Source organism: Onychomys torridus, chromosome 23, assembly GCF_903995425.1.
Source record: "Onychomys torridus chromosome 23, mOncTor1.1, whole genome shotgun sequence".
Taxonomy (NCBI): Eukaryota; Metazoa; Chordata; class Mammalia; order Rodentia; family Cricetidae; genus Onychomys; species Onychomys torridus.
In genome coordinates, this window is record NC_050465.1 from 1,130,799 (window position 1) to 1,153,414 (window position 22,616).

The window sequence follows — 22,616 nt, forward strand, 5'->3', positions numbered from 1 at the left end:
TCTTTTTGGTTTTTCGAGACAGGGTTTCTCCATGTAGCTTTGGAGCCTGTCCTGGATCTCGCTCTGTAGACCAGGCTGGCCTCGAGCTCACAGAGATTTTCCTGGCTCTGCCTCCCGAGTGCTGATATGAAAGGTGTGCACTACCACTGCACGGCAAGGGTTAACTTCTAAATACATTTTTTTATATAGTACATGCTATATATTAAATATGTATATTATATAAACATAAAATCAGCGCATTGTTATGAACATCTGGATGAATTCTTGGGAGTAACTGAAATTGAGATACCATAAGTTTGATGATAATTTTTATATATATTAAAAAACAAATTCAATTACCGGTCCCCTGGAAGAGCAGCCATTACTCTTAACCACTGAGCCATTTCTCCAGCCCCACATTTTACTTGATATGTATTCACAGTCACTCGACCATGCCATCGTTGGGGACCAAGTGACCCAAAATGGACCATGTGTGACTCCTAGTTTTGCTGCTGACAGTCCTTTGACATATGAAAGACCGGCAGGCCACAGTACAATATTTCCAACATAACAGAAAGGGTTCAGAGGTGAGCTTTTCTGATATGCATACTTATGAAAATTTCTAAGACATTTAAGAGAAATAAAAAGAAAGGAAAGCCACAAGTCAGGGTGAATATTACTGCTAAAGGATTTTACAAGCCAGATGGAAGGCGTTAGCTGCTGTATTGACTGGCTTAGGTTTTTTAGTTTGTTTGTTTGTTTGTTTTTTGTTTTTGTTTTTGTTTTTTCTGAGACAGGGTTTCTCTGTGTAAACAGCTCTGCCTTTCCTGGAACTCACTCTGTAGACCAGGCTGGCCTCGAACTCACAGAGATCCGTCTGCCTCTGCCTCCCGAGTGCTGGGATCAAAGGCGTGTGCCACCAATGTCTGGCTTCGTTTTGTTTTTTAAGCACTGCTCATGAACAGCTGGCAGGCATTACCAAGAGCTAACTGCCATTACAGCAAAATGAAAAGGACTGATTCCACAGACACACAGACAGACAGACAGACAGACACACACACACACACACACACACACACACACACACACCAAATAATAAAGAACATTTGCCCCACACTGTTGGGACAAAAGGAACACTAAAACCCAGATCCAGTGGTTTCATTATGACTCTTGTTTGGGGCAGATGATTGTGAGCCACCACATTGGTTCTGGGAACTGAAAGAGAAGCGTTCTTCATCACTGAGCCATCTCTCCTGCCCTAGTTTTAAGACCAACAAAGAACCGAAGGTGTCAATAATGTCATAGACATTTGTCAACAATATTTTTTGTTTGCTTGTTTTTGTTTTTTTTGAGGCAGGGTTTCTCTGTGTAACAGCCCTGGCTACTTGGAACTTGCTTTGTAGATCAGGTGGCCTTGAACTCACCTGCCTTGAACATCCGTCTGCCTCTGCCTCCTTAGTGCTGGGATTAAAGTCATTTGCCACCCCTGCCTAGCTACCAATAATAATCTTTTCACATACATATTTGTGCCCTTGGGTCTCATGTATGCTGGCTGTTCTGGAACTTGATATACAGCTGAGGGTGGTTTGGAACTCCTAATCCTCCTCTGTGGTGGTTTCAATGGGACATTTCCCCCTTAGGCTCATGTATTTGTACACTTCATCCCTTGTTGGTGATGCTACTCAGGAGGTTATGGAACCTTTAGGAGGTAGAGCCTGGCCAGAGGAAGTGGGTTACTGGGGTGGGCTTTGAGGGTTTATAACCTCACCCCACTTCCTGTTTGCTCTCACTGCTTGTGACATGTACACAGAGACATGATCTCTCAGCTTCCTGTTCCTGCCCCCACACCCACTGTGTCCTGCCATGCCTCCCTGACAGGATAGACTCTTCACTCTTTGGAACCGTAAGCCAAAATAAGTGCTTTCTCCATGAGTTTTATCACAAACGGAAAGGTAGCCAACCCTGGTTAATCTTTTATCTTTTAAAATTATTCATCGAGGGGCAGCAGATGCAGTGCAGTGGTAGACTGCGTGCTTAGCATGTGTGAGGCCCTGGACCTGATACCCAACAGTGCCCCCAAAACATTCACAAAGTTAAATAACCTGGGTGAGGTGGTTCATACCTGTATTCCCAGCATCTGGCTATGTACTGAGTTTAAGGCCAGCCTGGGCTATGTGAAACTCTGTCTCAAAACAACAGAAATGTTGCCGACTCTAAGGAACCACTGAGCAAAGTCCAATTCCAACAAAAGCATTAAATAAGCAAACATGATGAAAGTAAATCATCAGTTACAAAATCAGTGCTGAGGTCAGGGAGATGGCTCAGCAGGTGAAGGCTGACTCTAGTCCGCCAACCTGAGCCTCATCCCCCAGGACTTAGATGGTGGAAAGAGAGAATCAACTTCTACAAGTTGTCCTCTGACGTACACAAGAGCCTTGGAACACACACACACACACACACACACACACACACACACACACAGCTAAATGGTAAATTTTGTGTTCTGAATATTTTACTTCAATTTTAAAGTTGGTGATGGTGATAATCTAACTGCTAATGTTTCAGGATTGTGATGAATTTCTCTCTCTCTCTCTCTCTCTCTCTCTCTCTCTCTCTCTCTCTGAATTACTCCCAACAGGGACTTGTCATTTTATAGCCACCCCTTCTTAGAACAGGTGGCAGCGAACGTACCCACGATCAAGGTGATGCCCATGCTCAGGGAGCTGACCCAGGCGGTCAGGCCACGGCTCTGGTGGAACTCTTCAAGCCACTCCACGTTGAGGACTCCCAAGGCCATCTGTGAGCCCATGATAAGGATGTGTACAAAGAAGGAAGAAAGGACCAGCATCCAGGCCCACCCGCCATCAATGTCTGGGTGGGGCTTCAGGGGCTTCTTAGCCTTGGTATCACCTTCAAGGTCATACCCGATATCTTCATGACTTGCATACATGGTTCTAAGGTTTTCTGAAACACACACAGCAAATAATTTCATCACACATTGAAACGAAAAACAAAAAATAACCCCAAACCCTAACTTCCTTGTCTTCGGACAGCTCTACTTCCCGCTGCAATCAAAGCAGCTTCAGGGTCAAGTGGTGCTCAGATTAGAGTTTGTCCCTGGTGGGTCTGGGGACATGCTTTACTTCTTTACAGATCACTTCAAAGTCTGTCTTTAGAACCACTTCATAGATACTATAAAGTTAAAGAAGGGAGAAAAGAGGGTAGGGAAAGGTGGAGGATAAAAGGAAGAGAAGAGATAGATAGATAGATAGATAGATAGATGATAGATAGATAGATAGATAGATAGATAGACAGACAGATAGATAGACAGATAGATGATAGATAGATATAGCAAGCCCCCTGGATGTGGTGGGTAAGACAGACTAGTCTGTTCTCTAAGCCTGACGGTAGGTAGTGATGGCAAGTTGAACCCTATAATTTAATGTCTTTGGTGAGCTAGGTAGTTAGCTCACTGCCTGAGAATGGGGAATGTGGAGAATGTCAGGAGGCATGAATGTTCAGGATAACAGAAGCAACCACTGCCTACAAGTGGAAATGACTGTTGGGTAGTTTCTTAAGTCAAGTGGCACCACTGTAGGCTAGAAGCCAGTGTCTGCAGAGGTGGAGCATGGTATATAGACAGATTGAACATGGCCGCAGAACCTAAAATAACAACAAATGACTACAAGTTGGTCTGTTGCCACTGAGTGCCAGCAATTCTAGACAAAGATCCCAATAGAAAAAAACTCCTCTGGCCTATGTTCCAAATAACTGAGTTTTCACATCATAGACATGCATGCTTCCAATTTGGCTGCTGTATTACTTATATGTGTGTGTATGTGTGCATGAGTGCATGTGTGTGTCCGTGTGTCCAGTTGTATATGTGTGTAGGTATTCATGCATCTGTGTGTGTATAGTGTGTATACATATGGAGGACAGAGGTTAACCTCGGGTGTTGTTCCTCAGGAGCTCTCCATCCCCCCCACCCCAAGACGGGGTCGTTTTGGTGTCTGACCTGGATCTCTCTGTGTAGACCAGACTGGCCTTGAACTCAGAGATTAGCCTGGCTCTGCCTCCCGGGTGCTGGGATCAAAGGTGTGCATCACCACCGCCTGGCTTCCATCTTGGTTTTTAAAATTGCTCACTGGATTGGAATTCACAAATTCAGTTATACGGCCAGACCAGTGAGTCCCAGGAATTCACCTGTCTCTTAACACCCTAAGAGCTGGGATCACAAACATGTGCTGTCATGTTTGATTATTGTGGGTAAGTGGATGTGGGGAATGTGTATGGTACACACATGTGGGTATGTGGGTGTTTGTGTATAGGGGGTTCACAGCAGGCCATTGGATGTCTTCCTCTATTCTTTACCTTATTGCTTTGAGACAGAATTTCTCATTGAATGCTTGGGGTTATAAGCACATGTAGCCATGCCTGGCTTTTTATTTTTCCCCTTAAGGAAGGGTTTCTCTGTGTAGCCTTGGCTATCCTGGAACTCACTCTGTAGACCAGGATGACCTTGAATTTACAGAGATCCACCTGCATCTGTCTTCCAAGTGCTGGGATTAAAGGCATGCACCACCACTGCCTGGCTTTTTATATGGAATAGAATTCAGATCCTAGGTTTGTAGGACAAAGACTTTACTGAGTAAACCACCCTTCCAGTCCCTTAGACTCACCTTTACTGTGAACTTATATGGCAGTTACTTCAGAGAACTAGTTTGACCTCACAAGTGGCCCTGACTCCCATATTACTTGGAGAGTAAGGTCTATGAGTCTGAGTTCTGGGATCCTACCTCAGGATGATCTGGGGCTATAGCCCATAAGCTCAAGGTGAACAGTTCCAGTATGTTTCTTGTTGACTGCACATCATCGGTCACCCTACATGTCAGCATAAAGATTTTATTTCTGTTTAATTTAAAATAGTGAAAAGAAGTGTGGTGTGGTGGTGCACACCTTTAATCCCAGCACTTGGGAGGCAGAGGCAGGTGGATCTCTGTGAGTTTGAGGCCAGCCTGGTCTACAAAGTACAAAGTACAGCCAGGGCTACACGGAGAAACCCTGTCTCTAAAAACAAAATAAGAAAGTGAAGAGGAGAGCAAGGCTTTGAGATGAAAGGCTGGTCTGGAGAGTGGCGTTTTCAGTTGATGTATACAAAAACGTTTGGCTCCCTCTGATGATTTCCTTTGAAACCAGAATCAACTTTGATGTATCTTAGAACGGAAGAGACGTGGCTAAGTGGTGGTGTACTGACCCAGAGTGACTGAAGCCCTGGGTGCCCTCCAGACCACAAAAACCAAATATGAGAAGGAAAACCAGGGGCTCAGTGGTTAAGAGGACTGGCTGCTTTTCCAGAGGACTAGGGTTAAGTGCTCAGGACCCACAGCATGAGGCTCACAACTGCCTGTACTCCAGCCCCAGGGGATCCAAGGCCTTCCTCTGGCCACTGCGGGTACTGTAGACAGTACACAGGCAGACATTCAGACCCATCCATATACGTACACAACATTTTTTAAAAAATAAAAGCATCTAAAAACATAGTAAATAAGTAAAAAGGTGGTGATCAATCAAGGAGAACAGTTGACATTGATTTTTGATCTCCATGACCAAATGGACACATACCTACACATATATGCACATGTACACAGACACGTACATACACAAAATAAAATGATAGTTTTTCAAACCACAGAAAAGTGCCTAAAATATTAAGTAATTTGCTGTGGCAATGTTAAGAACTTTATATTCTTACTGAGTTATTTCTTTTATGGGTTAAAAAATGTGGTTGCCATGGAACTATTCTGGGCATTTCCAGTTTACTTGATCATAAATGAACGTCGGTGAGTAGCATGCAATGGATAATTTTATGCAAGAGGCCCAAGTGAGAAGGCAGGAGATGGTATTACACGCAGACAACTCAGAACGCAGGTCGGGTAAATAGCTGGCTGAGACCTCAGGGGGCCCTGTCTGATCTCCCTGCAAGAACGTATGAAGAGGTATGGTGGAGCATGCCTGTAATTACTGAAAATGGTGGGCTGAGACAGGAGGATTGCTGGGAATTTGAGACCAGTCTGTCTTAAAAAACAAAAACAACTACAAAAAATAAATAAAAGGGTTGGGGATTTAGCTCAGTGGTAGAGCGCTTGCCTAGCAAGCGCAAGGCCCTGGGTTCAGTCCTCAGCTCTGGAAAAAAAATAAAAATAAAAAATAAATTAAAAAGGGAAATAAAACAGAATTATGGTGTATGCCTGCAACCCTAGCCTGTGGGCGTGGCAGCAGAAGGATCAGGAGTTCAAGGCCAGTCTCAGCTACGTAACAAGTCTGAAGACAGCCTGGGCTTCAAGAAACCTTTCAGAGAAAACAAACATAGAAATAACAACAACAAAACCCAAAACCAAACAAAAAGAAACAGTGTTTGCATTTAATACTTACATCTTTCTCAAAGCAATCATTCCTTGACCTCACAATTCACTGTCTAACTAGGTCACTGAAAATGGAAGTCTTTACAAACAAGGGTTTATCTGATATGATTTGACTATTTCCTCCGAGCTCACATGGAGACATAACTGCCACTGCAGCCATAGTTAACAGGTGGGCTCCTTAGAAGGTTTATGTTACAAGGGCTCCAACTGCAGGAGTGGATTAAGGCCACTGTCCCTAGAGTGGGTTAGCTGTCTTGGGAAAGGGTTCCTGATAAACACGAAATGGGTGTGACTTGATATTTAGCCTGATGCCCTTTTCTGGTCTGTTCCTCCATCCCCAGCACTGCATGCACACAGTATACAAACATACATGTGGTCAAAACACTCATACACATAAAATACACTTTTTAAAAAGGAATCTGGATGGGCTGGAGAGATGGCTTAGTGGTTGACTGCTCTTCCAGAGGTCCTGAGTTCAATTCCCAGCAACCACATGGTGACTCACAACCACTTGTAATGAGATCTGGCGCCCTCTTCTGGTTGGCAGGGACACATGCAGGCAGAATACTGTATCCATAATAACTAAATCATGGGGTTGGGGATGTTGCTCAGTGGTAGAGCGCTTGCACAACGTTGGGTCCTCAGCTCTGGCAACAACAACAACAAAAAATCTTTAAAAAAAAAAAAAAAAAAAGGAATCTCGAGAGATGGCTCAGCAGTTACAAGTACTCTTGAGTTTTACTTCCCAACACCCACATAGGATGGCTTACTGCAGTGACATGGGACCTGATGACATCTCCTAGCCTCAGAGGAATGTGGTGCACACAGACAAGCAGGCACAGACATACACACATTTAAAAAATGTGAAAGATCTTTTTAAAAAATTGAGTAAATAAAAAATAAAAGTCATAAATAGGGGTAGGGTGACCTTAAAGTGACAAAGGCAGGCTGCATAGTGGGGAAAATGAAAACGTCAGTTCTTTTCTGGAGTGTATCATACATTAAAATATAACTACCTTTTTACAGTTCAGTCACGGGAGGAATTTTCACAAGCATGTTGTTCATGTTTTAATTGGGCTGTCACTATGAATTCAGTGAGCTAATTACAATGAGAAGCCAAAGGGGGTGCGTGACAGGTTAAAACAAAAATTGCAATCTCTTCCCAAAGGGGTCAGAGCCACTTTATAGGCCAGGTTGAGTTCTTCAGCCTTAGTCTACAACAGTTGAACAGAGGGAATTTCAGACCAAGAGGCTGTGGAGCCGGGGGAAAAAAAGGCAGCGTAGAGGGCAGGACAGAGAATCCCAGCTAGCTGCTTCATATCGTGTGTGTGTGTGTGTGTGTGTGTGTGTGTGTGTGTGTGTGTGTGTGTGTGTTGGGGGTTGGGTGGGTGTAAGAGATCCAATGGGCCAGGGCTGTGCTCGGTGGCTGCTTTGCCAAGATGATCTTGGCCAGTTGGTATCGAGGTCCCAAACGACACCATTTTACGGATAAGACAACTGAAACATCTGTTTGTATTTGTGTTTGACAGGGTCCCACGCACCCCAGGCTGACCTCAGGTTGGAGGATGACCTTGAACTTCTCATCCCACTACAGTATGGGTATTATATCACAGTGCTGGATTTCTTCAGTGTTGGGGGAATTGAACCCAGGACCTCACGCATGTTAGGCAGGCACTCTATCAACAGAGGTACATCTCCAGCCTTGAAAGTGAGCCAGTTGTTAAGTGGGTGCCCTGTGAAGTCCGAAAATGAACAAACCTATAGTCAGTCTCTTCTCCACACCACCTCCTCCCTTCTCCCTTGCCCTCGACCTCTCACTTCTTTGACCAGGCAAAAGAGAATCTTTCTAATCCCTAATAAGCACCCCCAGGCACCCTTGCTAATGAGCCTGAGCCTGAACCAACTTTTCTGCAGGAAGAAAGGGCTTAATTGGTAAGCAGAGATAAGCTCATAAAACCTCGTCAGGCCGTGGCAGCCTCTATCTACCTTTTAATGGCTGTGCTGGGTCTTCACTGTCCCCTTTCCTCTCTGGAGATGCTGGATCAGAGCGGCTCCCGGGGGCTCAGGATCCGCCACCCTGCTCCATCCGCTCGGGGTGGTGGTGGTGATGCTGCAACCCTCCCCCCAGCCTCCACCCCCATCAGGACACCCCGACACAGAGACACCCGTGCCTTCGGAGGTTGCTAGCTGTAGTCCCAATCACTGTTTACTTCAAGTAGTAAACTGGGGCCTCGAGAACCTCGCAGCCGGAGGCCGGGCGCCGAGGCGACGCGCGCTCTGCCCGGGGCGCGCGACGTCCTGAACCGTGCGCATCCCCGCCTGCAGCTCGGGGGACGAGGGAGTACCGCCGTCCTGCCCAGGTCCCTCTCTTTCCCGACCCTGTCCCGGGATATCGCCACGTGAGGATCCCCAGGAAGAGCTGCAGCCACCAGTATCGACCGGTATCCGCCAGTATCCGCCGGCAGTCCCTGGCCTCAGCAAAGCCCCAGGATACTCACTGCACGCAATCCGCTGGGCAACGGTCTCACTTGGCTCCGGGTCTCGACCCGTGAACTTCCAGGTCTGTTCCGAGAACCCGGGGCCGCAGGGCGTGGGGATTGGTGGCAATATCGACTAGCATCCTGCAGATGCGGTGGCTGGGGCTCGGCTCTTCGCCCGGCTCCGTGCGCTGGGTGCGGGGCTCCCGGACTCGCCTTCCTTTCCCTGTCTGGCCAGGTGAACCTTCTGGAGCCTTAGGCTCTATGCTTCCGTCCTGGAGCCTTTAAAAAGGGTGCATTTGGAAGAATCCGAGTCTACCCCGAGCTTCCTTCTAACCCATGCAATTTCCGATCTTCACGCTGCTTCATTCCAATACCGGCTAATTCTGGTTTGGCAGGAAAAAAAAAAAAAAAATCTGCGAGCTCCTCACAGGCACACTCTTGTGGCCGGTTGAAGTTTATCGCCTTGGCTAAGATTCGTCAATGCTGTGCACATTTGCAGCCTTAGGAAATGGCCGGAAATCTCCGGGGTGTGGGGGAAATCAGAAGTATCCTCCCCCCCACCCCTGGTAATGAACCAGACCTTCATATGAGTCTCGGCCAAAAACGAGCAATTTGTAGAGCGAAGAGGAGGAATTTCTTTCTTTCTTTTTAAAGAACGACTTATTTATTTTATGTGCATTGCCATTTTGGGTACATGTATGTCGATGTCAGATCCCTGAGAGGTAGAGTTACAGGCAGTTGGAAACTGCCACGTGGGTGGCGGGAATGGAACCCAGGTCCTTTGGAAGAACACCCACTGCTCTTAACCGCTGAGCCATCTCTCCAGCCCAAGAGGAGAGGTTTCTATACTCATGGCCACAGTGGACTGAAAATCCTTCATTTGTCCCAGCGTTGGTACCTCCTCTTACCATCTTTTTGAAGTACCTGTTATTTACGCTCATAGGCTGGCAACATAACGTTTTTCTCTCAGAGAGTTCTTAAGTATTTTGTTAAATAAACAAAACAAGCGCTCTTTAACCTCACGTGACCCGTTCTGTACTTTCCTGCTATAAATGACCACAAACGTAGTGGTTGAAAGCAACACAGAAGATTACTTTGCATTTCTGACAGTCAGAACCTGAAATGGGCCTTACTGCACTAAAATTCAGAGCATTGGCACTCTGAAGGCTGTGTTCTTCCTGGCAGCTCTGGCGGGGCCAGCAGCTTTGCAGGCTACCCACGTGCCTTGGCTGGCAGCCACTTCCCCATCTCAGAACCATCTACCCTGCATCCTTCTGTCGTGGGCACCAGGTCACTCTTCCTCCATTGTTTGCCCCTCTCTCTTCCCTTTTCATTTAAATCTTTCAAACGTGTAAAATGTACTTATTGCGTGTGCACGTGCTTGCATGCCACAGTATGTGTGTGGAGGTCAAAGGATGGATAGCCTTTGGAAGGCAGTTTTCTTCTACCTTGTAGGTTCTGCGTATTAGGCAGGCATGGTAGCAAAGACCCTTTACTTCTGAGCATTCTCTTCAGCTCCTTCTCTTCCACTTGGGGTTATCTTGGTCCTGCCTGGATAACTCACACATCTATTTTAAGGCCAGCTGACTAGCAATGTACTTCCATCTGCTACCTTGATTCTCCTTCTGCCATTTAAGGTCACATAGTCACAGGTTCCTGGGGTTCAGATGTAGATTTCTTTGGGAGAACCAATTATGATGCCCACCTTAGACTTTCTTTCTGCCCTCCTTTCTAAAAGGTGTTCCTGTGTATTTTATATTATTGTTGCCTTTATTGTTTTTTATTTGTTTTTTAATTAAAAAAATTTTTTGAGCCAGGGAGTGGTGGCACGTCGTCTACAAAGCGAGTTCCAGGAAAGGTGCAAAGCTACACAGAGAAACCCTGTCTCAAAAAAAATTTTTCATGTATCCCAGGCTGGCCTGGAAGTAGCTATGTAGCTGAGGATGGCTTTGAACTTCAGATCTTCCTGCCTTCACTTTCATGTGCTGGGATTATAGGCATATACCACCACAGGCAGTTTATGCAGTGCTGGGAATGAAACACAGGACTTGGTGCATGCTAGGGAAACGGTCCCCCATTGAGCTTCATTTCCAGCCTTCCCATATTCATCTTAATAACTGAGATGATTGTGGAGAATGGCTAAATGAGGACATTGGCAGGAACACTTCTCTGGTGCTGACAGCAGAACAAATGGATGGTGACTACTCACTCCCTTGGCTGTTCTTCTCAGATGTCATGCAAACAGGCTTTTGACAGCAAGTCAAGAGCCAGAAGCCAGGTGTGGTAGCTCACACACAATCCTAGCACTTAGGAGGCTGGGAAGTTCAAGGCTAGTCTGGGCTACAAAAGAGCATTTTTTTTTAAAGGTGTAGAGTTCCAAGCAAGTATCTCAAGTACAGATGACCCATCTGATTTTAAAAGAGGTGTCATGGATTGAATTGGGTGTGAGACATGCCCCACAGGTTCATTCTGAACACTTGGTCCCCAGCCATCGATGTTGTTTGGGGGAGGTTATGGAAAGTTTGGGACATGTGGCGCGCCTAGCAGAAATGAATGGCTGTGGGCAGACTTTGAAGATGATCTGTTTCTGGTGCTGGTGTGACCTCTCGACTTTCTGATCCATAAGAAAAGAGACACTGATATAAAAAAAAATTATAAAATGCAGTAAAGGCATCCAGACTGGGAAAGGAAGTGTAAAATGGTCTCTAATGTTAGGTGATATGATTATATCTAGAAAATGGTGGACATCCATGAAAACACAGGACTAGTCAATGGGCTCATCGCGTGCTGTTTCATTTGCAATAGCATCAAAGAGAACTTTCAAGGTCGGGAACCAAGTTCAGTGAAGTGCTGTACTCTGAAAAGTAACAGGAGGTTATTGAAAGAAATGGAAGAAAAAAATGGAATGAGTTTGGGGCTGGAGAGATGGCCCAGTGGTTAAGAACACTGATTGCTCTTCCAGAGGACCTGGGTTCGATTCCCAACACCCTTACGGCAGCTCACGACTGTCTGTAATTCCAGTTCTAGGGGATCTGACACCTTCACATACATACAGACAAAACACCAAATGCACATAAAAATAAACACTGAAAATGCTCAGCCGTGATCATGGTTGTTCTAGAAATCCAGTCTCTAAAGAGATGACTCAGAGGTTAAGAGAATTGGCTGCTCTTCCAGAGGACCCGAGTTTGAAAAATAAATAACTCTTTTTAAAAAATTGGATGAATGCCTACATCTCTCCAGGCACCAGTGGCCTCCAGTCCTAGGATGTTTCTCTAAGTCTGGCTTGTCTGGTTGGGTTCCCTGCAAGAGAAGGTCACATAGATATTTTGCAGGAAGAGTGTCAGTATTAGGAAACTCTTCCCCCCCCCTCCGCCCTCCGCCCACTCCCCCCCTTTGGTTTTTTCGAGACAGGGTTTCTCTGTGTAGCTTTGCGCCTTTCCTGGAACTCGCTTTGTAGACCAGGCTGGCCTTGAACTCACAAAGATCCACCTGGCTCTGCCTCCCAAGTGCTGGGATTAAAGGTGTGTGCCACCAACGCCCAGCTGGAAACTCTTAACACTGTGTGATCGGCCATGATTTAACTGAGGCACTGTCCTGTCCCTGTTGAGACAAGTTGAGCATGCAGGGTAGAAGCCAGGAGTGTGTGGTGCTTAGGTGTCTAAGTCAGCTGAACCTGAGCAGGAAGCAAACTCTTCCACTGTGCATCTATGTGACTTGGTTACATCACAGAGTTATTACAAAGGTTAAATGATACTGTGTGTCAAGCACCCTGTCCCTACATTGTTAAGGAATATGTTTCTGTTTCTCTAAGAAAAAAATTTTTAACTGAGTGGCAATGGCACATGCCTTTAATCCCAGCACTCTTGAGGCAGAGGCAAGGTAGATCACTGTGAGTTCAAGGCCAGCTTGGTCTGCATAGCAAGTTCCAGGACAGCTGGGACTACATGGTGAGACCCTGTCTCAAAAGCAAAAAATGAACCATCCAAACAAAAATCCCAGAGACCCTTGGAGTCAGTGAATTTTAAATTTTAAATGACATTTCAGGATGGCATTCCTTCTCAAAGTTTGCCAACACTTATTCCAACTTAACTCGATTTCTGCTACAAGTGACCCTCAGATCTTGATTACCCAACTAACATTTTGCTCACTTCCTATAACCATCAGTTCCTTAGTTCCAGAGGGTTTAATTTAATTTTTGATTAATTAAATTATTTTAATTAATTCTTTAATTTTCTTGGGTTGCTTTCATTTTCTTGTTTTTCTTTTGTTCTGTTACTTTGTTGTAAAGCTAAAAAAAAGTCAGTCAGATTCTCCTAGAGAGGTGATTTCTAGTGATGGGACCATAAATACAGCTAGTGCTGCCATGAGCTCGTGGCTATGAGGCCATCTACTTGAACAAGGACAACCCACTAGTGGCCACCACCCCCCCCCCCCCGAAAAATGACTCTCCTTCCCCCAGTGGTCATTAACCGCCAACAGCTCACCTTCTGCTGAGGCATGAAGGATGACACGGAGAGAACTCTGGCACATCTGTATCCCAGGGCCAGCTCCCTCACACGGTGTCACTGTTGCTCACTGTCCCTGTGTTCTGAGCCTCAGCTCCATCTGTTAAGTGGGCTACTGTGGGATGACTTATCCCTAACAGGCTTGAGGGCCATCCGGCCCAAACAAGTAAAAAAGATACTTTCTGAGAGCCAGCCTGGGTCTGCCTGATGGTCTTAGCAACAGCAGCTGAAACCTGATCTGGAGATGACCTGGACCAATGAGGGGCAGCTATGCCATAGCAGCAGATGCATATTCATCAGACCTCCCCCCAGGAAGGGGTGGAGGGTGTATAAGGCTTGCCTCTTCCTGAATAAACCGAGCTTTTTGTTATGACACTCTCCCTGAGTCTGTGTGGTTTGATTCTGTGCCTGCCTACTTGGCCCCCACCCACAAAGGGAACAACAGCAAGGACCCTGCTCCAGGCTACCCTTGCCTCTTTCATGTGAATGGTCCTGTGCCTGCAGTTCTTGATCGGCCTATAACTTCTCCAGCCACCTCACCTCCACCCTTCACCCTCAGCCAGGCCCTTGGTCCATAGATCACAAAGTGTGCAAATCTTCCCTGGGCATTTCACCTTCTCCGGCGTAACCATTACCTTGTGTTTCTCCCCATGTTCTGGAAATGTCCAAGAGCTGGTCTTTGGGTCACTAATTAGATTTTCCCCCATTCCCTCCCTCCTCTTCCCTATCAGATTCCCTCTTGATTTCTTCCATGGATGCTTATCACATCAGAAAATCACTTTGTTTTTTTAATTGATTTTTCACAGGTTTCTAGTGTTTGCTTACACTTACTAATGAAGGTCCAAGTCAGCTGCTGTAGCTCCCGAAGTGCTGGGATGGCATGGGTGGGGTACCGGGTGGGGTACCAACCTGGCCTCCTCCCTTCTTCTTTTAAGATTTATTTATTATGTATACAGAAGAGGGCACCAGATCTCATTACAGATGGTTGTGAGCCACCATTTGGTTGCTGGGAATTGAACTCAGGACCTCTGGAAGAACAACCAGTGCTCTTAACCTCTGAGCCATCTCTCCAGCCCTTCCCTTCTTATACAGACACAATCCTAACAGATGACGACCCTACCTTCACAGCCTCATTATCCTCAGTTACCCCCAAATACCATAAATCAGTGGTTCTCAACCTTCTTAATGCTGTGACCCTGTAACACAGTTTCTTATGTTGTGGTGGCCCCCAACCATAAATTATTTTTGTTGCTACTTCATAACTGTAATTTTGCTAGCTGTTATGAATTGTAATGTAGATGTCTGATATTTCTGATGGCTTTAGGTGACCCCTGAGAAAGGGTCATTCAACCTTCAAAGGGGTCACAACCCCCAGGTTGAGAAACATAGCCATGGTGGATTAAGCATCTCTTACTAACTCATGGTAGAGATTCAATTTCAGCACAGGTCTTGGTAGGGAATATGAAGACCACAGCAATGCCTACAGAATTTTATATGTATGTGTTTTAAAAGTTTACCCAGCACTTGTATATATTTTACAGTATCAGTGGAATTTGGTAGCAACTGCACACTAAGCATCCTTAATTCCAATGTCTTTTAATCGGCATGAAAAAGGATGGTTTATATTCTAAGTGATACTAGGGGATCTTTGCTTTAAACTGAATGAAACTGGCCAAAGATCAGGCCAGTCTCCTGGGCAAAGAAGACACAGCATTGCCTCTGTTGGAAGTTCTCATCCAGAAGGAGCTCATGGTGAGACCAAGGTGAGAACTCTAATCTGGAGACAGGTTAGTGCAGCTGACAGGTGATTGCCATTTGCCCTGGAGTGGGAGGAAAGCACTGCAGACAAGGCTCCTTTGGATTACTGTACTTGACGTCAGTGCTATAAGCAATAAGCATGTGGCACCGAGCAGCACTTGGTATTGGATTTGCTTTTAAAGCCTTTCTTTCTAGCATCTTTAGTTTGTACTCATCCTAATATCAAGGCTATTTTCTAAGGCACACAGACACCAACAGCTTTGTCTTTAATTTCCAAGATTCATGTACTTTTCCATTGCAAATCAGCTGTGAACAAAGGTATTGTGAGCATGTGCCCCAGTGCTGGGCCAGTGGTGATGAGTTGCTTTGCCCAAACAGAAAGGGTTTTAGAGCTGGGACACTCAGGCAAAGGTCAGACACCAAGCACCTGTGACACAGAAGCTGAGCGTGTGTCAGGAGTTTATCTGCTAGTCACCCTTTTCTTGAAGTTATTGTTGGAGGTGCAGAGCAAAAGTCCTTTCTGAAAGAGAAGAGGTCGACAAGAGAGCCTATTATGGAAGCTGCTCTTTTGTGGGTATCAATGATCCCCCTTTTTTGAAAATCCTGTATCTAGACGTCAGACTAGGTATGAAACCCATAGTGTGGGGACAGAAATGAATTTCTTCCCCTAAAGGCTGGGGCCTAGCTGCTTCCTTTCTTAAATTCCCTTTAGTGATAAAATAATTTTCCCCTTTACTTAAACCCGAGACCTGAGCTCTCCTTTCTCAGTCCTCTCCCACTCTCTTTCCATTCTTCCCCTTCAGGTAAAATCCTTACACATTCATCCCTGTTAATGTTTAAAGTTTATTTAGAAAGAAAAAGCTTTGCTTATTATTATAGGGGTGGGCATGTGCCACAGTGCTCACGTGGAGGTCAGAGGACAACTCTGTGCATTCACTTTTCTCCCTCCACATTTAACTGGGTTCTGGGAATCGAACTCCGGTTGTGAGGCTTGAACAGAACGCACCTTTACCCACTGTTCTCTGGACCCCTGTGATAATGGTTTGAGTGCTGTTGGGAGGCTCTTTTCAGGAATCTCTACAACATGCCTTCTGCAGTTGTTACAGGTTAGAAAGAGTGCCACAAGGTGATGGGGGAGACTGCCACAGTTGAAGTGGCTGAAAATGTCTCACAGGGTCCACATGAACTGGGCCTTCTGAAAAGGCTTAGCAGACTGCGGATACGGAATTCTTTGCCTGCAGCTAATTTCCTTTCAACCTACCTACCTACCCAAACCCACTAGGCCAAAGTTCTTAAATCATGGCCTGCTTTAAAATCCTCAGCCCACTTTGCTTGTGCTTAAGGCCTTCACCATGTGTGTCTGAGTCTGTAACTTTGTCACTTAACAACTTTTCTGTTGACTGTCCAGCTCTTTGTATGTCATGCTGTTGAGTCACAATGGGAATCTGTCTACATTTTTGCTACTGAAATTCCACTCATTCTTCCAGGAGTTGAATCTGCCACCCTTGGTCATTATAATACCTTCTCCAGGAATCTTAATGTCTTTGCCTTGCACCATATAGTCTTCTTCCAGTCTTTTGACTTGGCCCTCTCTCCTTCAATTAAAAATTCCTTTGGAGTGAACCAATCCCCTGCCTCATTCTGAATGCATTTTTCTGAGGCTCCTGTAAGAAAAAGACAGGCCATTACAGGACCCACCTGGATCCTCTGGGAATCTACCACAAACCTTTGGGCCTCCCCATTATGGCTCTCCACCTTCCCAGGTCAAGGGGATTTCTTAGGGGTGGGAGCAGAGGTAAGGAGATCTGGGTTCCTCTCTAAGATTCAGGGAACCACAAATCCTACAGGACATTGAGGGGGTGGGGCAGAATCTGCATTTTCTGTGACTCTACTTGTAGCAAGGACACAGATGTCCACATCACTGGGCCCAGAGATGACTCATGTGGTTTCCAGATACACCTATGGAAAAGTCTGGAAACTCCTTCCTGGGAAGCCTTTTTGGTTTTGTTTTTCACCTGCAGCCTGGCCAGCAGGGTCTGTTTCCTGATGAGCTGCATACAGGGTACTCTCCTTCCATCCAGCCCAACATCCTCCAGGGACCAGAGCATCAGAAGAGCAGGCACTCACCTTGTTTCATTTTCTCCTTGAACAAAATCCCTTTGGCCTTACCACAGGTCACAGGAAGTGTAGGAGAGAGAAAATCTTCACTGTCATCCTTGGGCTTTCCTGGAAGTGTGAAAACAAACAGACTTAGGTAAGTGAGGAGGTCAGCACTGGGAGATAACCGTCATCACCTGCTATCACTTTACACTTTGTAGAGTGACTGCTTCCTCCTTTGCAAACTGAACCCCCCCCAAACACACACACACACACACACACACACACACACAAAAAAAAAAAAAAAAAAAAAAAAAAAAAAAAAACAAACAAACAAAAAGAACCTCTGGATGAATTTGCAAATTACACCTGGAGAGATCTGGCAGCTCAGAACTTCAGAACAGAGTTCTCAGGTGTAGACTCAAGAGAACCAATTGAGAAAGAGTTCAAGATAGCTGTTGATAGTTCGGCTTCCTTCCCCACCCATCCTCACTGGAGGAGAGTTCATGTGGGGCTGTCCTTTGGGGACAGAGGAAAGTGCTATGAACATCTGTGTTGAGTTAGACGCTAACGGCAAGATGACAACATTGGGCCCAACTCTCTCTCTCTGGCCCCTTCTCTCTCTCTCCTCTAACCTGTACTAAAAGAGTAAAAGAAAAATGTAATTTCCTTTTCCCAGTACTGGGAAAGACTAGAGTTGATGTGAAAATACTAATCACTATTAATTGCTTTGGAAATTAAACCTGGGGAGTCACACTGTAGGAGGAGGGGTTTCTGGGAACTGAGGGCATGGATTATCCCAAGGGCCCCAACGGATATTCAGTTTAGGAGAAGCCAGGCTAGCACGTGGATAAGGGTGTGGAGTAACCTGCCCCACCACCCGTCTCCAGGCTTCTCTCGAATATGGTACAGTAGATGAGAATCTCGAGCCACAGGCAGACCTGGTCAGAGGCAGAATCTTGGCTCTGCAGTTTCCTAGAAGGACCACTGAAGTTGCAATGGTGTTTGAGTGGGAGATTTGCAGCTGTCAGGTCCTAATTTGAGTGAGAAGCAGAGTTACAGGTAACCCTGAATTACTATTATAAACCCTGGGGGGTGGGCAGATTAGCACAGTGTGGGGAGCTTCCATGGTTCTCTGTCTCCATGGAAACATCTTTGCTAAGTCCCTGTGGTAAGTACAGCTATAAAGGAAACAGATGTCCTGAATATGCTTGCAACAGATGCAGGGGCAGTGGGGTTTGAAGGTGAGCAGCAAGCTAATATGCAGGTCAGGCCACAGCATCACTCTCTTTCACCTGTCACAGGTACCCCTTGTACCTCCAACGTGATGCGCCGTAGTTCTGAGGACTTCTAAAGCCATGTACCCTCCCCCTAAGGGCAGTTTTCTGGTGAATTCTCAATGGTGCCGAGTTTGGCTTAGCCTCACTTGCCCATTTCAGCAAAAGGCCTTTAATGATGAAAGCTGAGGAAAGACCTGTGTGGGGCTCTTCAGCATCAGCCTGCCCCACTCTGAGGGAGCTACAGCAGCTGGTTTAGACCCTCATTAGTGTGATCAAGCAACCAGGAGTCTGCAAGTAAGCAATTAAAGATAAAACCAATTTCCTGAAGTAAAGAGCATCTATGGAGGGAGCCTGATAGGGAAGGGAGCAGTGGAATGGGGGGAAAAATCTAATTAGCGACCCCTAGACCAGCTCTGGGACACTCCCAGAACTCAGGGAGAAACACAAGGTGATGGCTACACCCAAGATGAAATGCCCAGGGAAGATTTGCACACTTTGTGACCTGTGGACCAAGGGCCTGGCTGAGGGTGAGGGGCGGTTGCAGAAGTCATAGGCAGATCAAGAACTGCAAGAGTTGCCTCCTTCATCCTCAGCAGGTGAAGGCAAGGACAGCCCATTTAATAGACGGGGCTGGAGCTCAGAGGTAAGAAGACTGCATATTGGTGACAGTGTGTGAGGAGTGGCCCTGGGCTGCAGATGTGCCAGAGCTCTCGCGGTGTCATCCAGCATGCCTCTGCAGGAGCAGCTGGCAGTTGATGAGGTGCACCTGGCTACTTAAGTTGCCCATGTTCCAGTGGATGGCCCCACACTAACCAGACTCAGTGTGATATGAAGATGTGCTGGGGAATAGGAGGCAATAGGAGGTGGGCATGATCAAAGCACATTTATACATGTATGACATTTAAAAGAATAAGTTAGAGTATTATTTTAAAAAGCCCAAATGGCTCAGTAGTACTTCTAACAGCACAAGGGACAATGGTCAGCATGGCTCTGGGTTCCTGCTTCCTCAAATGTTTCATAAAAAAGATTAAGAGGCATTGGGGGTTGTTGACTTGATTGTAAAGAACAAAGCATTCAGAAGCATCTAGGCAGATTTTAGCTCATTTGGGTCTTTTAACTTTTAATTGAGTCCCACCATGACGATCAAGTGACAACATGAAGGGCAAGTAATTTCTCAGTGTACTCTGCATAAGGGCCCAGAGAAATACAGAAATACTGTATGCTCAGTACAAGGATAGTCCAGCAGAGGGCAGCAGAGACCCAGACAGGGGCATTCCTATTGTGGTAGCTGCCTTTGTGTTCTGATTTGTTAAGTATAAACAGAGGCAAGGAGGAGCAGAAAGCAAGACTGATCCACTCTGACCCCACGTGCCACTGGCAGTAACCAGGAGGGACGCAGACAACCAGCCACTACTTCGGAAGAGCCCTGAGGGAAAGCTACAGGGTTTCTTGAGGGCAGGTCATCCGGGAGACCTATGACCCTGCCAAGGGACAGATAAGGAGGCGATATGTATTTAAGATAATTTCTATGAGTGTGGAGCAGAGAGGAGGCAGGAAGCCCGGATTGTTTTGGGAGGAAGCAGAAAGAAAGGGGTAAGGGGACGCACATACTGCGCCCCCCCCCCCCCAAATAGGGCCCCAATCCACAGCCCTATTTTAGGAAAGGACAATTATAGTGCTGACTAAGGAAAACCAACCCGAAGAACTGGAATTTACAAAGCAGTGAGGTGCAGGCTGCTTCTGGGAGCTGGGAGAGGACCGGTGCCCTGCAAATATGAAAGAGAATCGCCCGTGATTTGAACAACCTGGGTTCTGAGTAAAATAATTTAAAAAATAAATAAAAATAAAGCAGAGTGGGGTTGGGGATTTATCTCAGTAGTAGAGTGTTTGCCTAGCAAGCGAAAGGCCCTGGGTTCGATCCTCAGCCCCACCAAATAAATAAATAAACAAACAAACAAATAAATAAATAAATAAAATAAAGCAGAGGGGGGGGGAATGGGAGGAGAGAGAATGTGAAGTGTGGAGGAGGGGCAGAAGAATCTAGAGGTCTGTAGGTGACCTTTTAGATAGATGGCAAGCAGTAGTTTTTTTGTGCTGGGGCCTGACAATCTGAGTTTGATCTAGGAGCCCAAATAACGGTACCGGAAGGGGAACCGGCTCCACAAAAGTCATTCTCCAACCTCCACACGCACACAACGATGCAGGTTTGTCCATGCATAGTGTTATGTTTGCATGTGTGTGTTTATTTTGTGTTTTAAAGTATTTCTTGTTCCCTGTGTACAGTGTTTTGCCTGCATGTAGAGCCATATACCATGATCATGTCTGGTGCTCCTGGAGGCCAGAAGAGGCCATGGGATCCCCTAGAATTGGAGTTGTTAAAGATGGCTGTGAGCCTCCATGTGGATGCTGGGAATCAAACCCGGGTCCTCTGGAAGAGCAGCCAGTTCAGGGTAAGCAGTATTTTCAAACACAGATTCTCAGCAGTGTGATAATGCCCCCAGTGGGGTAATAAAAATTGGTTCTTTCAGGAGTTGGGGGGAGGTGATAAACTCTCTCTCTCTCTCTCTCTCTCTCTCTCTCTCTCTCTCTCTCACTCACACACACACACACACACACACACACACACACACACAGAGGCTATGCATGATCATACAAAAGTGATCATAAGCTGTCATGGAAAGGTTGTAGTGAGGAAATCAATGCCTAAAGGGCTCCTGAGGGCAGTGGAAGCCAGCTTTAGAGAGTACAGCTCTGACTGTGGGCTCCTGCTAGCTGCATTCTGAGACCCCCAGAGCCCAATCTTTACCTTGTGTGGTTCTTGGTGGTTTGCTGGGCATCTTCTGAGGCCTCTTTCTTCCATTTGTTTTTGAAGCCCCATTGCTGATCTCTAGAAAAAGAGGAAGAGAGAAAGAAAGCAAGCCTTCCTTGCATGTAGGAGCTCCACAAAGAAGTCTCCTGACCCTGAAAGGGCCTTTAGAACTGAGGACAGCAGCCAATAGGTCACCTCCTCCCACAAGGGTGGGAGAGTGGGAAATATATATAAAATACTCTTTCCACATCTCAAAATGCCACAGTTGTCCCCAGAAGAATACATATGTGTTCGTGTTGCTGGCTCGCTGTACAGTTAAACACTTTCCAAATGTCTGTGACATTATACAGCCTTACATGAGTAGGACATCCATTGGAGATGGAAGATGGGAGGTATAGTAGCACACACCTTTAATCCCTGTACTCGGTAGACAGAGGCAGGTGTGTCTCTCTAAGTTTGAAGCCAGGCTGGTCTACATAGTGAGTTCTAGGCTAGCCAGGGCTACATAAAAATCAAAACCCTTGTCTTCATGTCCCTCCCTCTGCCCCCCCCCAAAGGAGTAGATCATTGCCTTTCTTTGCCCCTCACACCCCATCCCCATTCTCTGAACTGTCGTCTAATACTGAGTTCATGTATCTTCTCACCCCTGCGGCAGCTCTAAGAGACCCTGCCATACTGAACCTTTCCAATGACAGGTCCCCACCCTCAGCCTTACCCTGTGATCTGGATGTCTGAGCACGTTCAGTCCTTGCCTTCTGAGCCCTGGTCACCATCTCCAAGTTCCTGGTTGACTCATTCTTCCTCTGAGTCCTCTGACCCACCACTTTGGGCTTCTTTTGGACTCCATGTCCAGGTGAGGCCACCCCTAGGCCAAGAGAGACTCATGAATGGAGGTCCCCAGTGGACTTTTAACTTCTTTCACAGATTTCCCTCCCCATCCCACCCTCCTTTCCAGATCTCTGTAACCCTGTGCCTCACTGAGGGAGACCAGCTCCCTCTTTTTCCCCCAGGGCACTCTTGAGGAGGGAGACATGAGAAATATGTAGATAGAAGTATAGAGGAGAGAGACAGAAACACAGGATAGCCTCAGGAGGGCCTGGGTCAAAATCTACCATCCCCTTCTGTCTCTACTAAAGGGCTTTTAAAGAAATGCCAAGGGGTGGAGCAAAAGACCTCCCCCCAGCACAGCCAAGTGCAGACCATCCAAGACACCTGCACATGGTCAAGCCATCCCCTAATTCAGCTGTGCTGTGTAAAGTAAGCTCAGATCTTAGTAGGAAGCT

The 22,616-nt window shown here is 46.2% G+C and overlaps 2 protein-coding genes across 4 annotated transcripts in view; both read right to left on the minus strand.

Moving 5' to 3' along the window:
* The window catches only part of Slc16a14 (solute carrier family 16 member 14), a 27,124-nt gene extending 17,813 nt beyond the window's left edge, over positions 1–9,311 (minus strand). Inside the window, exons 1-3 of one of the 2 annotated variants that reach the window (XM_036172817.1) lie at positions 8,900–9,311; positions 7,954–8,134; positions 2,671–2,943 (exon numbers count right to left, since the gene is read on the minus strand). In XM_036172817.1, coding sequence (XP_036028710.1) covers positions 2,671–2,929 — 259 coding nt within the window. In that variant the 5' untranslated portion in view covers positions 2,930–2,943; positions 7,954–8,134; positions 8,900–9,311. The remainder of the gene's footprint in view (positions 1–2,670; positions 2,944–7,953; positions 8,135–8,899) is intronic. The other variant, XM_036172814.1, reaches the window with a different exon arrangement.
* Positions 9,312–15,121: 5,810 nt separating this feature from the next.
* Sp110 (SP110 nuclear body protein) overlaps positions 15,122–22,616 on the minus strand; it is a 28,994-nt gene continuing 21,499 nt past the window's right edge. The window contains exons 8-12 of one of the 2 annotated variants that reach the window (XM_036173267.1): positions 22,049–22,198; positions 21,331–21,411; positions 17,275–17,373; positions 16,669–16,811; positions 15,122–15,667 (exon numbers count right to left, since the gene is read on the minus strand). In XM_036173267.1, coding sequence (XP_036029160.1) covers positions 15,608–15,667; positions 16,669–16,811; positions 17,275–17,373; positions 21,331–21,411; positions 22,049–22,198 — 533 coding nt within the window. In that variant the 3' untranslated portion in view covers positions 15,122–15,607. The remainder of the gene's footprint in view (positions 15,668–16,668; positions 16,812–17,274; positions 17,374–21,330; positions 21,412–22,048; positions 22,199–22,616) is intronic. The other variant, XM_036173266.1, reaches the window with a different exon arrangement.